Source organism: Periplaneta americana, chromosome 8, assembly GCF_040183065.1.
Source record: "Periplaneta americana isolate PAMFEO1 chromosome 8, P.americana_PAMFEO1_priV1, whole genome shotgun sequence".
NCBI classification, from domain to species: domain Eukaryota; kingdom Metazoa; phylum Arthropoda; class Insecta; order Blattodea; family Blattidae; genus Periplaneta; species Periplaneta americana.
This window is the reverse complement of record NC_091124.1, coordinates 20,469,966-20,488,307: the sequence shown is the minus strand read 5'-3', so window position 1 is coordinate 20,488,307 and position 18,342 is coordinate 20,469,966. Positions and strand designations below refer to the sequence as shown.

At 32.3% G+C, this 18,342-nt stretch overlaps 1 protein-coding gene across 4 annotated transcripts in view; it reads left to right on the top strand.

The window, feature by feature from the left end:
- Positions 1-16,882, top strand: part of LOC138704544 (pleckstrin homology domain-containing family D member 1-like) — a 267,332-nt gene extending 250,450 nt beyond the window's left edge. For 3 of the 4 annotated variants that reach the window (XM_069832545.1, XM_069832544.1, XM_069832546.1), the window contains one exon: positions 1,797-16,882. In XM_069832545.1, the coding sequence (XP_069688646.1) occupies positions 1,797-1,897 (101 nt within the window). In that variant the 3' untranslated portion in view covers positions 1,898-16,882. The remainder of the gene's footprint in view (positions 1-1,796) is intronic. The other variant, XR_011333366.1, reaches the window with a different exon arrangement.
- The last annotated feature ends 1,460 nt before the right edge of the window (positions 16,883-18,342 follow it).

Genomic DNA, 18,342 nt, shown 5'->3' with positions numbered 1-18,342 from the left:
CTGTGACCTTAAGACTACATTCACAATGTGAACTTAAACGTTATAGATACGTTCAGTATAAAGAACAGTTTGAGATTCAGAATGAGAAACATACAATGCTCAAAGAAATTCTTGCATATTATTTTATTGGAAAGTTATGAAATGAAATAATATGCAACAATTTCTCCAAAGAAAATGTAAGAAATACTCATTTCTAATTGTTCGCAAGTGGGATTGTTGAATGATGAAATGAGTTATGGAGAGAATTCCATTGTGTGGTTTTAGAATATATTTACATCGGCTGATTTAAAGTCAGTAACAATAGTGAAAAATAGAGTTGAGTCTGTGATATTTTTGATATCTCAATGCTTGGGAGTATTGAGAATGATCAATAGTATTGGAAAAAGGACCTGATAATTTTTCGATACTTTTTAGTTTCTTTTCATTCCAGGAATGGCTTAATGCAAACAACTAATAGGAAATGAGAGTGCCATAGAATTTGATTGCTTCTGACAATGAGAAAAACACAATCTGACATTATAATATTGACTTTTAAAGTAAGAGTTACCATTAAAGAATTACAGTAGAATCTCAATTATCTCTTTTAATGGACGGAATATAGTGAACAGTTAATCAAAGAAAACGAATAATCCATATTATCAATTTTAATAGACTTGAATCTATCTGGAGCAATTTAAGGCGGTTTAAAAAGTCAGTTTTTTCAGCACTTCTCCTCAACTAATTTCCTTTTTATATACATTTTGAATTCGCTAATTGCTTATGAATATTCGAGGAAGGTGATATGAAGTGAAATTTATATAATAATCTAAAGAGAGTGAAAGTATTTATTTAAACTTCACTCAGAAATGTACGAAAGTTAAACATTCAGTGGTAGGCATGATTCAGACAGTAGAAAAGAACAGTCTGTGTGAGCCATTAGCTTTTACCACTTAGAGAAATGTGAAAGATAATCTTCAGAATGGTTAATCGAGGAACACATAATCATGGTTGTACTGTACATCACTGTTCTCTTTTAAAATCACTCAGTCCATCGTCAGTTTGTGTGTTTAATAATTTTGGATAATTAAGCGATTTTAATGAGGACAGGCTAGCAGCAATTTTTGTGACTGCATATTGTGCAGATTACGTAAATGCAGCGCTAGAGGCCCTGAAAAGCCCTTAGAGTGGTAGGACAGTAAAGTTTCTGCTTCATAAGACAATTAGAACTGAGTAGCAGTACAGATGTCAATCCTGCATGCTGGTCACCTTTGCCCCTAAGAAAATGCTCCTGGTACTTATTTCTGTTAGATGTTATGTTTTATTTAACGACGCTCGCAACTGCAGAGGTTATATCAGTGTCGCCGGATGTGCCAGAATTTTGTCCCGCAGGAGTTCTTTTACATGCCAGTAAATCTACTGACATCAGCCTGTCGCATTTACGCACACTTAAATGCCATCGACCTGGCCCGGGATCGAACCCGCAACCTTGGGCATAGAAGGCCAGTGCTATACCAACTTGCCAACCAGGTCGACTATTTCTGTTAGAGACTGAGTGCAGCAAGAAGGATTAAATCAATGGAGAAAATCCATGATCTCATTGGAAATCAAATGATTATTATTTTAAATAGTTTGTAACTTGCTTGGAAGTTAACCAGTTGAGAGTTACTGTACTTCTAATCATCATTTTGTAACGGTGAAAGTTGTGCATGTGGACGTTATCAATATTAGTGTTTGCAAGCATCTAAGAAAGTGTCTAATATGCTGATATTGAAGAGAAGAGACAATTAATATTTAATGGTTGTGGTTCATTATTACAGGAACTGCTTTTGGTATTCAGAGGAAGAGAAGTGAATCAGATGAAGGCTCACCCGACAAAGAAAATGGTCTACCTTCACTGGAAGAGAATGAACGATTATAGATGAGAGTCATTTAAAGGGACAACTACTAATGGAAGATCAGTCTTACTTCCAGCATTCCTTCAATAGGCCTTGGATTTTAAATTTTCTCAAACTAGTTTTAAGCTAAGACACTAACTTGTTGGAACTGCACATGGGTAATATGCCTTTTCGTAATCGAATAATGTAGATTTCAGCAGGGTTTGTCAGAGTTCACTTATGCTCACATAAAGAGGAGTTAAAAGTTATATAGGGAAATAAAACAATTTTTAACCCTATATGGAAAAGTGTAGTCTTGTTAAAGCTGAAGGGATGTATTGCAACATTGTCTGTAGTTTCCTTAATTTTTGTACATTATAATTTTTGCTACTAAGAGTGTGCCAATATGAATCCTGCTCACTGATAATGGAGTCAAATCAAGGATCTTTGAATACTTTCTTACAGAGAGAGAGAGCAAAATTGGGTAAAAAGAATTTTCTGCAACTGATGGTATAAAACTGAGGAACTTTGTCTCTGATGACGGAAATATTATCCTTTATTATGTCTAGTTTCTTGATCGCATTAAATAATATCAATTGAAAGCACATTCTCACACATTCTTTTCCTTTTCCAGAAACTGAAAACCCTGCTGTTTGCGAGTTTTGTATAATATTATATGTGGGGCATAATTTTTGATAGTGATGAAAACCTGTTTTGCCAACATTCCAATATAAATATCATATAAGGATAGGATAGTGTTATGGTTTTAAATACGGAATATTATAGCTTAAGCAGTGGTATAAACAGGCAGCCTGGAGAAAATAAATAGAATTTAAAGTCGTTAAATACATTGGTTGTTGTATCATACATTGCACAGTAATGACTTTAATGCACTGTTATTTACTACACCAGAATGTCCTAAGTAATATCACAATTTTAGTTATTAATTCTGAAGTTTATATTAAATTATTTAAATACAAAGGAAATGACTCTTGATTTTGTTTAATTTCAAAATTTCTCCTGTGTGGATCAGACTAGCATAGCTGTTTTGTCTTCCATCATCTTAACCACCTCTCTTCTTGAAGGAAAGAAAAAGTACTTTGAATCAGATAACGCTATTATAATATTGCTCGAAAATTTTTATGTGTACACTTTTATAGCATTTTTGTAACCACGAACTATAACACACAAAAGGAATGAAAATATAAATTATTGTTGAAAGAAAGAAGTAACTTCGAATTTCTATGGATTGTTGACATGAATCAATTAAGACTTTACTGTTAATCCAATTGAAATCTAAATAATTAAGTTACCTTCACGTGTAATTATTTGTACTGATAATTAAAATTCTTGTTCTAAAATCACTAGCAGAATTATGAAAATATTTATAACTTCTGTTTTTAATATATTGCAACCAAAATGAGAACTCATAAGCTATTGGCATTGTAGGCCATGTCAGTTTTCTCTTGTTTTATATAGAAAAGATATATGTTATTTAGTCTTCATAAATATGGGAAACAATTGTGTGTAATTTGTAATCTATAATAATATATGGAAATTGGTGACGAGTCGAGGTAACATTCTGGTGTTAAATATAAATGTGTTAAATTTTTGGTGGTAGGTATCGAATCTATCTTAAAGTCTGCACTTAATTCTAATAGATTTTCTGCATATTTTCATTGGTATTTTGGAACTAAACGTACTTGTGTTGTTTGCTTATTTGCGGTAATATTAGCTTTGTGAGTTCGATATAAAAGTATTAGTACTATTATTGTCTAAGATTAGATGCGGAAGTAACACAACTTAAGAGTAGATTGCGCATTGTTGTTTAATTTCAGTTACCCACGAGATGGCATTAAATCGCTAAGTATTCAAGTGTAGATGTTATAAATTCGTAAATGTGAGAACACGTAATCTGCAAGCACATTGGCTGCTGTAGTCTTAATATCAGGTGACCTGTTAACCATTGTCAGCATTCCAAGACTGAATGTAATTTTGTAAAGAAAAATATTTATCACAGAAGTATTTATTAATATTGTTAAAATCTCGTTGTTGTGTAATGTGATAATATTTTTCTTAGTATCTTTTACATTACCTGGTATAATATTTCAAAATGCACAGGTGCCTCATTACCAGTTATCAGTGTAAGCATTTCAATTCTCCACTATATATACTTAAATCTTTTCACTTAGAAATTTGATCCTTTTCCCTCTGTAAGCTTTCATAAGTGCAATGTATATTGAAAAAGAAAAATTCAAGGATTTATATTAACTATAAAACACCTCGTCAGGTTACTATAGTGGATTCTTTTGTTTTCGTAAGAGTTTATTTGCTTTCTAAAAGCTGGTTTACACCAAGGGAGAAATGTGTATGCTTTATTTCCCACTTTTCATTTTGTTGATCAACACCGCCTTGCAACAATTGTCGCATGCAACGTTACTATTTATATCAAAGCAGCAGGTTCATTTGTCAAGAAAAAATGTCACTTTAAAAATGTTCTGCTGTGGTTTATCAAAGTTCTAATCTGAAAAATAAACAGCGCCAATAGAGATGGTGTTGAAGACAAAATAATGTTCAATGGAATGACACATAGTTATTTTTTCAGCTTCGATTAATGAATTAAATGATGATGATGCATACCATTTTATTTTCAGGGCTTTTCTACCCATGTTGCTTGGCTTTTAGATTAATTTTTTGTATTCCATTGTTTTTGTAGTTTATATTACCGATATTCAGGATTATTTAATAAAATCTGTACTCAATAAATTCAAGTGTTTTTCCAGTACACTATTATGTCTTGTGTAGCTGTAAACAGCACTCGCAATAATAGTAGAAAACAAAAGAATAATAATATACACAATTAATGTTGCATGAAACAATAGCTGCTTCCGATATCAATCAGAAAGTTTTGAAGCATTGTGCGGGAGTCAAGACTTCTGTTGCATGTTGCAGAGATTTTCAATATGAAAAATATTACATACTACATTGTTGCATGTTGCACACTGCTCCCTCAGTGTAATTCTGCTTTTAGAAGCTCTTACATCTTCTGTCACAATATTAACACAAATCTTGACAACCTAAGTGATAATCTAATCTCAACTGCCTCTTGCTTAAATAATTTGACAATTCAGAAAGCACATTCTTCTCTGTCATGTATGGCTTGCTTCAGACGACATGTAAATACTAGGCAGTAAAATGTATGTCAGTTTTTATTTTGAATGTTGCCTGACATGAAAAATATTCCAAAGCAAATGAGAGATATGATACGAGAAATTTAAGGGGACTGGGTAGTCTGAGCTGTTGTGTACAAGTGAAGAAATTTTGCTATTACTCTTCAACTTTTGAATCTATTAATTTATAATTTTTACAGCATACACACAATATTTTCAGGTATATTTTGGTTTTTAGATTATTTTTCTACCTCTTATACTTGATTTTATAGAAATGTTTAAACCTAAAAAATATTCATTAAATTTAAGTTAAAAACATGGGTATTTAGGAACATTTTTCTCATAAACTACTGAGGCTAGGAGGCTGAAATTTTGCATACTGTTATTTCATATGGCAGTGAAGAAGCATGACCACTTTCACGTAGTTATAAAAATTATTATGGATTGTACATCTAGAAAAGTATGAAAAGTTTTAAATAACTTTTTTCAGGATGGAAAATAATTTTTTCTATTCAACGAATATTCATGATGTGATGAAAATGGCGGAAACTATAGTCAGCTGCATTGGAAATATGCTCGAATTTTTAGGAACCTGTAGTGCAAAGGGTTTCTGAGAAAAATGTTCCTAAAACACCTATGTTTTTAACTTAAATTTAATTAATATTTTTCAGGTTTAAACTTTTTTTATAAAATCAAATGTATAAGGTAAAAAGATAATCTAAAAATCAAAATATACAGCAGATATTGTTTGTATATTGTAAAAATTGTAAGAGTAATAGTGAAATTTCTTCACTCATACACAATAGCCATATGCTCAGACTACCCAGTCCCCTTAATATGGACAGTTATTTCAATTTTTAGTTTTATATCTATAATAACCGTTTGCCTGGTTCTCTTAATGTTGAATTTATTCATACATTGCACTAGTTATTTATTCATTGCTTGAATTCCATTCTGTGCTGCAGAATATTCTTCAAAATGAATGCAGCATAATTCTTTATTTAAAGCTCTTAATACAAAGGCTGTTAGAGACTATGACGTAATGAAGCAATGGTGGGACTTGAATAGCATAGGAAACTGATGCACTTAGGAAGAATGTACCCTATAGCCACTTTGTCCACCAAAAATATCACAATGAATGTGCTCCATATCGAACTCAAGACACTTTGAAGAGAAATTGACAGCTGAGCTAATACTTTTTCGACATTAAAAAATGTTGAATTTTAAAACGTTGTTGATAGTATTCCATAAATATAGTCACGTGCATCCTCTCGCTTTTATTTTTCTTTGAAAAATATATTGATTTGTTTTGGTTTGAATTTCCTGATACTTATACGAGTTGAAAACAACATTCGATAAATTTATACACAACACTGATTTCCTGATTCTATTCTTCCACATTTTTAATATTCTTAAATATCTGTAAATTGATTCAACATAGTCTCCTACTGTTTGAAATTAAGGACTATTTTTATGGTTCATTGTGGTCACATTGTTTAGCTATATCACAAAAATTTTGCATTAAACTCGCATAGACAAAAAAAATTAAGACTAATGTCTTGTAAACAGATGAGTTCCATACAGTATGTTGAGGAAACCAGGCATTTTTTAATTACCATTACATATCCTGTTAATTTCGTAAAATAATATTGCTTATAATGTAACATTTACGTTTTCAGCTTAAAAAGCAAGCATTTAATTACTTTAAAGGGGTACTGAATAAAAAAAATCATTTTTTCATATGTTGTAAATAATAGGAAGCTGATGACAGCACTGAAAACCACAACTCGAAATATCAAATGGTTCTCAGTATGCAAGTGAAGGAATTTTGTCCACCATGGCTGCTGACATCACACTGCTGCATCCGTGTGTAAGCTGGTAGCTACTTAATCCTTTGTTATGAAAATAAGAACGGTATTTTTCGCGATTTGAACATGAATTATAATGAATGTAGCGTGATTACCGAAGTAAGAATGGACTTGCTATGGCGTGGCACGGCCCATGTTTAGAGGTATGTTACTTGGAAAGCATCAGTCATAGAAAGGTCTAGTTTGCCCATTGTGTGTATAATTAAATGAATGTTTTTTAGAATATATCATCCCAGAATGTGACTTTAGTTCAGTACCCCTTTAGCTTTCTGACTTAAGTTTAAAGATTCCGTAGTCAGTTGACATTAAATTGTGTTCGAATTGTAAGAATGTATGATGCTGGACATAGGTTGTGATGATGTAACCTGTGCCAAAGTATTTCTGCAACAGTATTTAATTACATCCAGTTTGCTCATATCTCTTTCATCTGTACTTAAATACTGTATGTGGTTGTCATTCATATAAAGGCCATGATTTAAGTAAGTGCTTATCCTAATATGGGTTGTTGCACAATATAAATAGATTTAGTGTTAATTAAATAATACATACTTAAATTGTGAAAAAAGGTTTGTACAGAATGAGCCACTGTCCAAAACAGCTTATCTACGTAACAAAACTCTCCTTTTTTAAGCACAAGTAATGATGGATTAATAAATTATTTCACTTAATATTGGAAGAGAACTTAATCTGTGACAACATAGAAAATTGTCATATTGGGAGAATTAAAAGAAACTATTTATAGTACTTTACTATACATATAAAATACATACGTGTATACCTTGTTTTAAACATAATTATTCATTTATGTAGAGTAAAGTTTTATAATTCAAATGAACAAAGGAACACACAAACATTGTTTGTTTCACTGTTATGGATTAGAAAATAAATTGTAACCTCAAGATTATTATTTTTTATTACTGGTTGAGGAATGTAGTGACATTTTCTAGATGCCAGAAATTGTTATAGGCCAGAATTATTCAACCTGATCTTAGGTTATTGAAATAGGTACTGTAAATTTGAGGGTAGAAAATAACGAATAAAATATATGTGTTCTTAGTACTCACTATCCTCAACAATAGCTATGCTCTTAAAGAGGCTTTTGAGGTTTAACTTACCCAAAAAAATTTGAGTTATTCTACTTGTTAACAGTATAAGTTCGTAATAACGATTGTAACACTTGGTTTCACTCCAATCCTTCATATATTAAAATCACTATTGGCAGTCATTCCAGGATAGAGTTCAGTGTGAGAGACTTGTGACAGAGGCCTCAGAGGCAGTGGCACTCACAAACTTGAAGGGAGGCAAGGGGAGGGGATATCGATTCACTGGAAGAAAGTTACAACTCGTAGGAAAGTTACAACTCATAGCCTCAACGTCGCAATATAATACATTCTGTGAATGCACTGCATTGTTGAGTGTTAGTTTAATCAAAAGTGCATTTATGTATGTGTGTTACATACTAATTTTGTGTAAAATGATTCGTACTGAGAGAACATTGAGGTCATTATTGTTGAATTAAAAGACAAATTGTTTTCAAGTTGAACATAAAAAACAAAATATACATAAAAGATAGGAAATCGAGACCACATTTACATATTAAGATAGTGACAGAGAAAGACAAATGAAAATTTCAATTTTCATGGTATAAGAAATATTCTTGGCTAACAGGGTGCAAGTACAATTCAAAATGAGGTGATTGAATCAGTAACTGACGTAATTAACGAACACATTAAAGAGAATTCCTGCAAGTTTGTGTGTGTATAAGCATATAAAAACCTCTATGTTCCTTGTAAAACTCAAATGAGCATTATTCTTAGGCTCTACACAGAAGATGTGGTCCTAAAGAAAGATTCGTTAGTTTTTATGACATTTCAAGTGACAAAACTGCTATATGGCTATTAGAAGTTATTATTAATCAACTTAATGCGTGGGAGTTGCTAATAAAACATATGATGGTGCCTCTGTAATGGCAGGTGAACAAGATGATGTCCAACACTTTTTGAAACAAATATACATGAGCTATATCTTTATATTATTACGATCATAAACTAAATCTATGAAGGTGCCTCTGTAATGGCAGGTGAATGAGGAGGCATCCAATGCTTTTTGAAACAAATATGTCCACAAGCTACACTTTTACATTATTACGATCATAAATTAAATCTAGTGCTGCTATAGTGTTCGAAAACAATGAAACAGGTCAGGCTTTTCTTTTATAATCTTGCAGCTTTCCATACGTTTTTCATTAAATCCTCAAAGAGAACATAACTCTTAGAAAGTAAAGAATTTAGATTACGGCAAACATGTAGTACCTGCTGGAATTTTAATTCCCGAGCAATGTATACAATTTATGCAGAATGCAATGAGCTGAAAGACATTTTCCAGTCAAGTACAGATAATACTGGAGAGTGGGATACAGAGATCTTTGAACCTGCTTAATATCCTGAATAAAATGTAATGTATTTTCCTACTTTGTCTTTATAAAGAAATTTTGACATAATTTTATAGACTATCTTTTTTTGGACTCCTTCAAAAAAACTTACATCAGACATAAATGTGTAATACTGAAATCAAGAAGACTATCACGGTAATGAAGAATATGAGATCAGAAAATACTTTGAGATCATGTGCTGAAAACTCGAAAAGGATTTTCAGTGAAATAAGTGTACGTGAACAAGACTTCATGACTAACCTACGAAATCTTGGACACACTGACTATACAAAAGGAAAAATGCTTTGGAGATATAACCTTCTGTGCACAAATCCATTTCTCAACAAAGAATGATTAGAAAATGAATTGAATATTTATGTAGATGAAGAAAATTATTTACCCCTGCAAACCTCCTGAAATTCATAGTTAGCAATAACCTTCAAACCATCTATAAAGAGGTAACATCACTTTCAAATTGGTCGTGACACTCGCCATTACTGCAGCTTCCTCCAAAGGAGTATGAGCACAGTCAGAGGGGTAAAAAGTTATCTTCGTAATTCAGTGAAGAATAGAACATTATGTTCCCTCAGTACAATCAACATTGAAAAGAAACTGGTTAAACAACTTGCTTTTGATCAGAGTTTCAAGGAACGAATTGATACTTTTACAACCAAGAAGAATTGACTCCTGGACCTGCTGTATAAAAGAATATAAGGAAGCTGATTTTTTTTAGCCTCTCCAGTATTTATGCTGTACCTTGGCTACTGATACAAAGAATATGGTGAATAGGACACGAACAAATAATAAAATGCTGTAATGTTGTTATTATTGTTCACAGAATAAGTCTCTTACAATTACAAGAGACTATTCTATAAGTAGTGAATGGAACATTAGTTTAAAACAATATCAATTTCAATGATGTCATGAATTGCATCTATAGCCGTAAGTGTTTCAGATAAGAATGAATTCTGACTTGATACTTTTAGTTTGTTGTTTAAATTATGTTCAAAACTTATTATGAAAGACTGTACTATGCAAGAACTCTGATTCAAGACTTAAAGGTTTCAGAAGGTCAAGCTAATGTATAAAAATGGATGTGTGTAGAGTACTGTGTGATGGAGGAAGCACTTTCTAGTGAGGGGAGGGAAATTTGTCGTCTTATTGTTTATTTGAGTCTTCAGTCTTCCCTTTTCATAAGATGTAAATAGGAAGGAAAAAGTACCATGAGAAATAAGTAAATGTGGTTTTGGTTGGTGGCTCATGTCTAATAAAACATAATGTATAAACTTGTAACATAAACTACGAAATATAGCTGAAGAAGTTCTCGCCAGACTCAAGGGAAAAATGACCTTTAGAACGGAAAATGTAGTGTTTTATGCATTCTGTAGGATTTCCTGTTCATCAATTTAAGTCATAAGATCTATTTTGGAAATACTCTGATTTGTTGTCAGCGTTATGAATAGTTTAGTGAAGTTAATATTAATTATCACTTTAATAATGGTGATCATGATCCTGTGCTTTCAGTTTTTCAAGCATGTTACTCAGGGCTGTCGCATTATTATCTGTTCGTCTTCAGATAAGACTTACTTTCATTCCATTACTCCTATATAGAGTTTTATGTCCGAGATGTAGAATTTGTCATAAAACGTCCCAGTTGATACGAGACTCTTGCACACAAGGAAGAAATGAGATTTAGAATTGGAAATGTATTGTTTGTTGCATGTGTCTGCAAATTTCTCTGTGCATTTGAAGTCAAACTACCTACCTAGTCTGTCTATTTCAAAAATAGATTTGTTGCCAGTATTATATGTAGTTAATTGAATTCCACTGTAATTGTCACTGTAGTAAATAATAATGAAGAATGATCTGTATTTTCAGTTTATTAAGCATGTTACTTTGAGCACTCAGCATTATTTTCTGCCAGGGGCGAAGTGTGCTATGAGACATTGAGGCAGTGTCTATTCAACTTTATCTGTGTTTATAATAATTAAAATTCTAAGCTACATTAATATTTGGAGTTACGAAGTTACTGGTTACATCGATCAGTCAACATGACTTCATTATTGTAAGACAGCTTGCTTGCTGGTGCCAACTGTTGTGTTAAAGTAAAGCACTCTTCCACAATATCCGACAATTGCACAGACCTGTTGTAAGGAGACACGACTTGACACTGTCTCTTTAGGTCTTTGGTTCTGCCATTTGGCTGGTTTGGGGCATGTGGACTGAGTAACAGGCACATGTATAGCACAGCTCATCATCAAACTTATGTAGCAATGAAAGCTTAATTTCTAGCGTGCCAAGCGTTAATGTTATGGAAGATTATTAGTTGTCAGTTATTTTATAAAATGTGTGATCAGAGCAATTCTGATTCAATTGACTTTTTATTAAATATAGGGTTCTCGTCCTTATCATATGAACAAAAATGCGACATGTGGACATCAAGAAGCTGTGTGTTTGGTTTTACAATTTTTCATATCCTCAGGATGTAGATGATTTTTCTTCATGTTCAGTTGTGCCACATTTTACAACACTAATTAACACAAAGTGCACTTAGTATTGAGATATTTTCATCATCCTTGCACCAAAATGAAGATGATTAACATAACTAAGTGCCAAACTACAAACAGTGTTCTACTGCTTAAGAAAGTTCATTTAAAACTCCAAGATCTTAAAGCTGGATAAAAACTGCAAATTTTTCTCCCAAGGTTAGAAAACTACCTTAATGTGGTCTTGTTTTAAACTTTCCTTTTTTATGTGTAAAATTTTCATTTTTGAGCATGTATTCTCTCCTGATCTTTATTTCTAATTTACAAAGATCTCTGTTATTCTGCCACACATATCTAGATAGATTCTTATCATAGGTGTATGATAAAATATAACCTTAATTGAGTATATTTCTGACCAACGAAAACTGTAAAATGTATTAGTATTTGTGACAGCCCTAAAGTTAACATGTCTTTCTTCAAAACTTGGTTAATCTCATGATGAATTTGTAACTAGCATATTAAGTCGAGGATTTCTTAGATTTGTAACTAGCGTGTTTAAGTCCAGGATTGCTTGTTTTGGGGATGAGAGAATTATTACATGCAATGATCTCTCGCATTTCTGCCAGTTTAAAGTGTAAACTTTGTCCTATCATTGTTCTAGTACATTGTACTTCAGTCTTCCCATCCCCTTTCAATACTGCATATATACAGTCCTCGTCTAATATTTGTAATATAGAAAAATTATGTAAATAATTGAATGTATATACACTTTATTTTTGTAGCTACATTTATAGTTGGAATAGCACACAATTTGCGAAGTGCATGATGAAACAATATTCTCACATATGTGTGCTGAAAGTTTTCTTGTAAGCCACATTCCTAGAATTTAAACTTGAGTTAGTGTATTTGATTTGAGATTGTGTATTTTGTTATTGAGAGTTTTACAGGTTACTGTTTATGTTGCTCTTAATAATTCATAATAATTTAATGTCTCTATTGTATTGTAAGTTTCTGTTGCACATTATAGGTAATTCAGTATTTTGCTTTTAAATATGTGAGTTCCTCTTTATTTTAAAAATTGTACATACAGAGAAATAATAATTTAGACACCCTTTCTGCATTTAAAGCACAGGCTAATTAATATCTTGGAAGTATAATTGTAATAATAAACAATTTGGTCGTAATAGATCTATAGTTACCAAGAAAGATGTCATTCTTATTTGTACATGTTTAAAGAGCATGTGATGTTGTTCTCTGAAAGTTTTCTGCTTAACAAAACTACAAGTCATTACTCCTGGTCTCAGGTCACTGTCTATTAATGAATCTATTTCAAGAGTAACAGGCACATTAAAGAGCAATAAATATCTAGTAATTTAAGAATTATTAGTAAGAAACTTAAATTCTGTAGGGATATATATATATATATATATTTTTTTTTCGAAGCCATATTCTGTGTTTATTAAATCCATTTGGCTTATTTTTTACTTTAGGTAACGTAGCAATTAGTTTTTGTATGAGTAGGGACACAGCCCACAGCATAATCCCCAATTTGGACGATCAGAGTTTAATTTTTGAGTATCTGTCTCGTAGAGAGGTTGATTACTGTAGTTAATAAAAGGCTCACAAAGACTGTTTTGAAAACAAAACCTGACGGCCTTATCTCTACCAGGTTAAATAAGTAAATACTAAATAACATATTTTAACCTGTGAGAGTGAAAGTTGGACACTTACCATACAGCAGTAACTACTAAATGTCGAAATTATAGACTTCATTGAACATTGAAGTATGAAGGTGTATTGGTGCAGGAGAAGATAAATTGTTTTGTTGACCTTCTTTGCTGTGAAACATGTAGGATGAGAGGGTGGTTGGTCTTCTGTATGCTTTGATTGTCTGAAGAACTTTTCGAAAAGATGGCTAAATATGCAATATGCGTCTTTAAAGAACAAAAATTTTTTTTGTTTTTGTTTTTTTTTTTTTTTTTCTTATAAAGGAAGCAAACTCATTTCAACCGCAGCTTCCATGTGTACCATTAAAGCAACTGTTTTACATGGACCCTCCCCATCCTTCACCACAGACTCAATTGACTGCAGTGCTGGGACGCGAACCTGCGATCTTAGGCACGATGTGCTGGCTGGACATATCTTATGCGACTTAAACTGCTCGGCTAATGAACCCAACACGAATTTATCTGATTATGCAGGTATTCGAACCCCTGATTAAGAATTAGACATTTGTGTGCAATAGTGGTATAAGTCTTGCGGCTTCTAAGGGTTAAACAAATCCAAATCTTTATTTTGTATGTGTACATGTATATTGAGAGAAGGATTTGATTAAATCATCAGCCCTCCAGTGAGGGTGACCAAAAGGATCCAGAATACAGAACAGTTACGTTTTTTAAGTCAGTTAACTAAAAAAAATACTAAATTTTGGATTTGGGATTCGCTCACTGCATTGCTTTATTCAGTTTTAAGAATGCTTCTCTCCCCCCCTTCCCTGTACCTACCATGTATGCTCACACTTAAAGTACCATTTTGTTTTATCTTGTAAGTTAAAATCACAAGTGACTTGGGAAGATCATGAGTGACATGCGAAGACATTATCAAAAGCAGTTTAAAAGAGAAAGGCATGAATGGGTGGCATGTCATCAGGACTCACACTAGAAATGGAAAGATGTCTGCAAAGCCTCTACACCTTCGGGTAAAAGAGAACTGACAAAGTCAAATGAATTTAAAATATACATATTTAATATAAGAATTAGAGTTACATATCGATGGCTAAGAAGTGATGCCTCATATCTATGAATTTGCAGGTGAATCAGAAAACTGTTGTAAAAATTAATTTCTCTCAAAATTGACAAACTTTTTATATATGTTCCTGCTTTGAAAGACCTTCTACTCCAGGACAAAATATTAGTTAAGATTCCAATTATGTGAACATGATAATAATGTAGTTATTCTAAATGATAATGTAAACTAAATTACCATTTTTGTAGATACGAAGTATCACTTATTAGTCATCGTATATTTAATGTAAAATTAAACTATATATGCGCATTCACCTCCATAAAAATTTGATATGGTACCCTTCAAAAAATAAAATAAAAACATTATATGAGGAGTTTTAGTTGTGTCATCTGAAGTGGGCACTTAATTCTGTGAAAATAAAAAGTAATGCAATTCGAATGAGAAGAGTATTTGAAATGTACCATATCAACCAAGAAAATATAGCAAGTTTAATCTCCTATAATATAAGATAAACTTTTATTGATAAAGATCTGGCAAATCTTATAAGATGAAGATGTTGATGTTTGAGATGATTAGGGTATAACCAGTTTGTCTTACGAGATATGTTCATGTACGTTGGGGATGTGTTATTGTCTGTTTGTCTAACTCTTGTAATAGCATTTCTAAGTTCTTGTACATCATGCATTACTTAAGTGGTCAAATTGTGCATCTCACTGAATTAAGCAATTTGATGAAAGTAAGGATAGTGAAATTGCGTAACACTGAATAGAATTCGAAGGATCTGCCAGTATTCTAAGAATTAACCTTACTACTACCAGTAGGGAGAGTGTGAAGCATTATGGCTCATGTATTCCTTGTGGATTCTCAAATAATATGAGGTTACAGTGAAAATGAAACAGCCAGGCATGTCTGTGTAGAATTAAATATTGTGTAAGTATAAACAACAAAGTGCCAGAGTTGATAGTTGGTGAAAATTTAACCTCAAAGTATACATGAAGAACAAATAATTATGTAGCTGTAGTGAGAAAAATAAGTTTTTCTGTTTGCATGTGAGCTTTTTATGGAGACTGTTATGTTCAAAAGACAGTGTTACAGATTTGTGCAGCTTGGTGAAAAAATGAAAAAGCACAGAAAATCAATGGAACATATAAATTATCATCATCATCAAACCTCTGATTGAGCTTCTGGCTGATATGTACATTTATTATCAGCCAGTACATTTCATTTGACAATATGTGTCTGAGGACAAACAATATTGTTTGTATACATCTGAAGTCTGATTAGCGTAATATGTAGCTAGTCAGCGATGTATGCAATGGAGGGGCAAAGGAACTGGCCATCCTACCCCATTATCTGCTGGCCTAGTTGCCTCATGAGTGATACCTTATTGGTGTCTCTTGTGGGGTCCAGACCTGTCTTCGAACAGTTGACTAAACAACATTATTTTACAATGATGTACTGAATTACATCTCCGTTCTACCCATTCTTCAACAACATCGTCACTGTCAGCTGCTACTGGTATTAATACAATAAATTGGAAGGTATTGGCAACCACCAACCAAGAGAGGAAATATTTTTCACTTCATGAAACATACACACGAAAAAAAAAGATCCTCATATATGCTTCGAACAGTTAAAATGTTTGGTTTTTTAAATATAGAAGCTCACAAATGAATACACCGCCATTTTATTTTATTTTCTATCATTTTTATGATGATATATTTCACCGGTGGTGTAAGATTAATACTGGTTAATACTGGTCTGTCATAACATAAATATAACCATATTTTCTAAGGGAGTGTCTGGACATACAAGCTGTATTTTAACTTGTGATATGCACAACATGAAATATTAAAATGAAAATTTGCCATACTGTGATAACAAGACTTACTTCCTCATTGTATTGTGTAATTGGTACTGAGAATTTAGCAAACACATAAGAAGTTTATTGCTATTGCAATATCTGGATTCCAGAGAAAACAAGCCATTTACATATACTCTCCTGTATTAACGTCTGTAAAATGGTGTCTGGGTATAAAATTATCTTAACACACAAGCATATACCTACTTAAATACTGTGTGATACAAATTCTTCTAATATGTGCCTATTATAAACAAAACCCTCAATTGAAAATATTGTATAGTGATGCTAAGAAATGATCCTCATGTACGGAAAACTGTAAATTATTGAGGCTTATGTAGATTGAATATCGTTTGAGTGAATACATGTTTGTGTAACTTCTGCTCCGATATGTAGTACTATATCATTTACCTATGTTAACAAATGGGAAAAAAAAATGCAATAAACCGATATCATGTACATACAGTATTTGCATTTGTCTTTAAGTAACCACACAATTTCCTTAATAGTTATTTATGTAAAAGTACGAAAAACAGAACTTTAGCAGACAGGAATTTCAGGGATGAGATGCTGGCAGAGTCTATAATATGCTAAAGCTCTTTGCATACTGTTTACATAAATCAGTTTTTTTTTAGTAAAAGCTCTCCACATTATAAAGATAGTTGAAAACCTCCCCGGGAAAAGGATGTAATATCAAATTAATGAAATATGTGACTTTGGTAGAAAAAATAATTTTGAAGCATTCATTTGTAACAAATTATTGATCCAATACCTGAATAAACTTGTATCCTTATTTAGTCAAATGGTTCGGCTAGTAAATATAGGCCTAATGAAATATGCCCCTGGAAATATTTTCCTTTCTTATGAAACATATATTACAGATTTGTTGGTTACACCCTTATTCCAGGGAGGTCTTTAATGTAAGAATTATTGTAAAAATTAACAGAATTACTATAAATTCTCTTATACAGTATTCCCTATTATCAATAAGCGTTACTATGTGATAATGTAGTATGGTAACCAGTTTGTTTATCAATAGTGGCTTTTATTTTTACGTAGTTTAAAAAAAATGAGTTTAGTTCCTAAAGAAATTCTGAATAAAGCGAAAAATATTGTGTTTGGGAATTATAAATTGTCATTTCCATTTTAAATTATTGGAGTAAATATTTTATGTTACATTTGATAAGTCACATAATTTTGTTACAGCAATTACTGTAGGGGACTGCAATATTTCAATACACAAGGCAACTTTCTAGGATTCAATATGCTAAATCATGATTTTACTGCTTGTAATTAGTTTCCAAAGTAACTGCTTTGGAGGTCCACAGCTGTGGAGTAATGGTTAGCACGTCTGGCCATGAAATGAGTGGGCCCAGGTTCAAATCTGGTTGTGGACTTTTCCTCTTATTGTTTATAATACACTTTATTAGATAATTTAGTAAGGAATAAAAATTATTAAACTCTTTAGAAATAGAGATCGTCAGTCCCTTTTCATTTTCACATGATCGCTTAAACTCATAACACTTCTCTTCATTTTACTGAATGCCAAGATTACAATTTTACATGAATAGGAAAATACCAGAGGTTTCTATATAAAGATTTAATTGACAGGACATTGCTGTAATCCTTCATAATGTTGTAGCATGAGAGAGGACTGGTAAGGCAAAATAATCCCATTCGAGGCTATAGTGCTAGCCTTTGGGCTCTTACTTCATACAGAGGCAAAAGACGGTTCGATAATATCAGAGAAATATGCTCTGATCCTGAATTGGTAATCAGAATCGAAAAATTGGTATCAGGTAAGATTACATAATTTTTCTCTTAAGTCAGAAGATCATACTGACATTGTTGAGCACGAAATAAACATAAATTTGTGCTGTTCTGCCAGTTATTGGCTATTGAAAGACACCAATGAATGTGGGTCAACA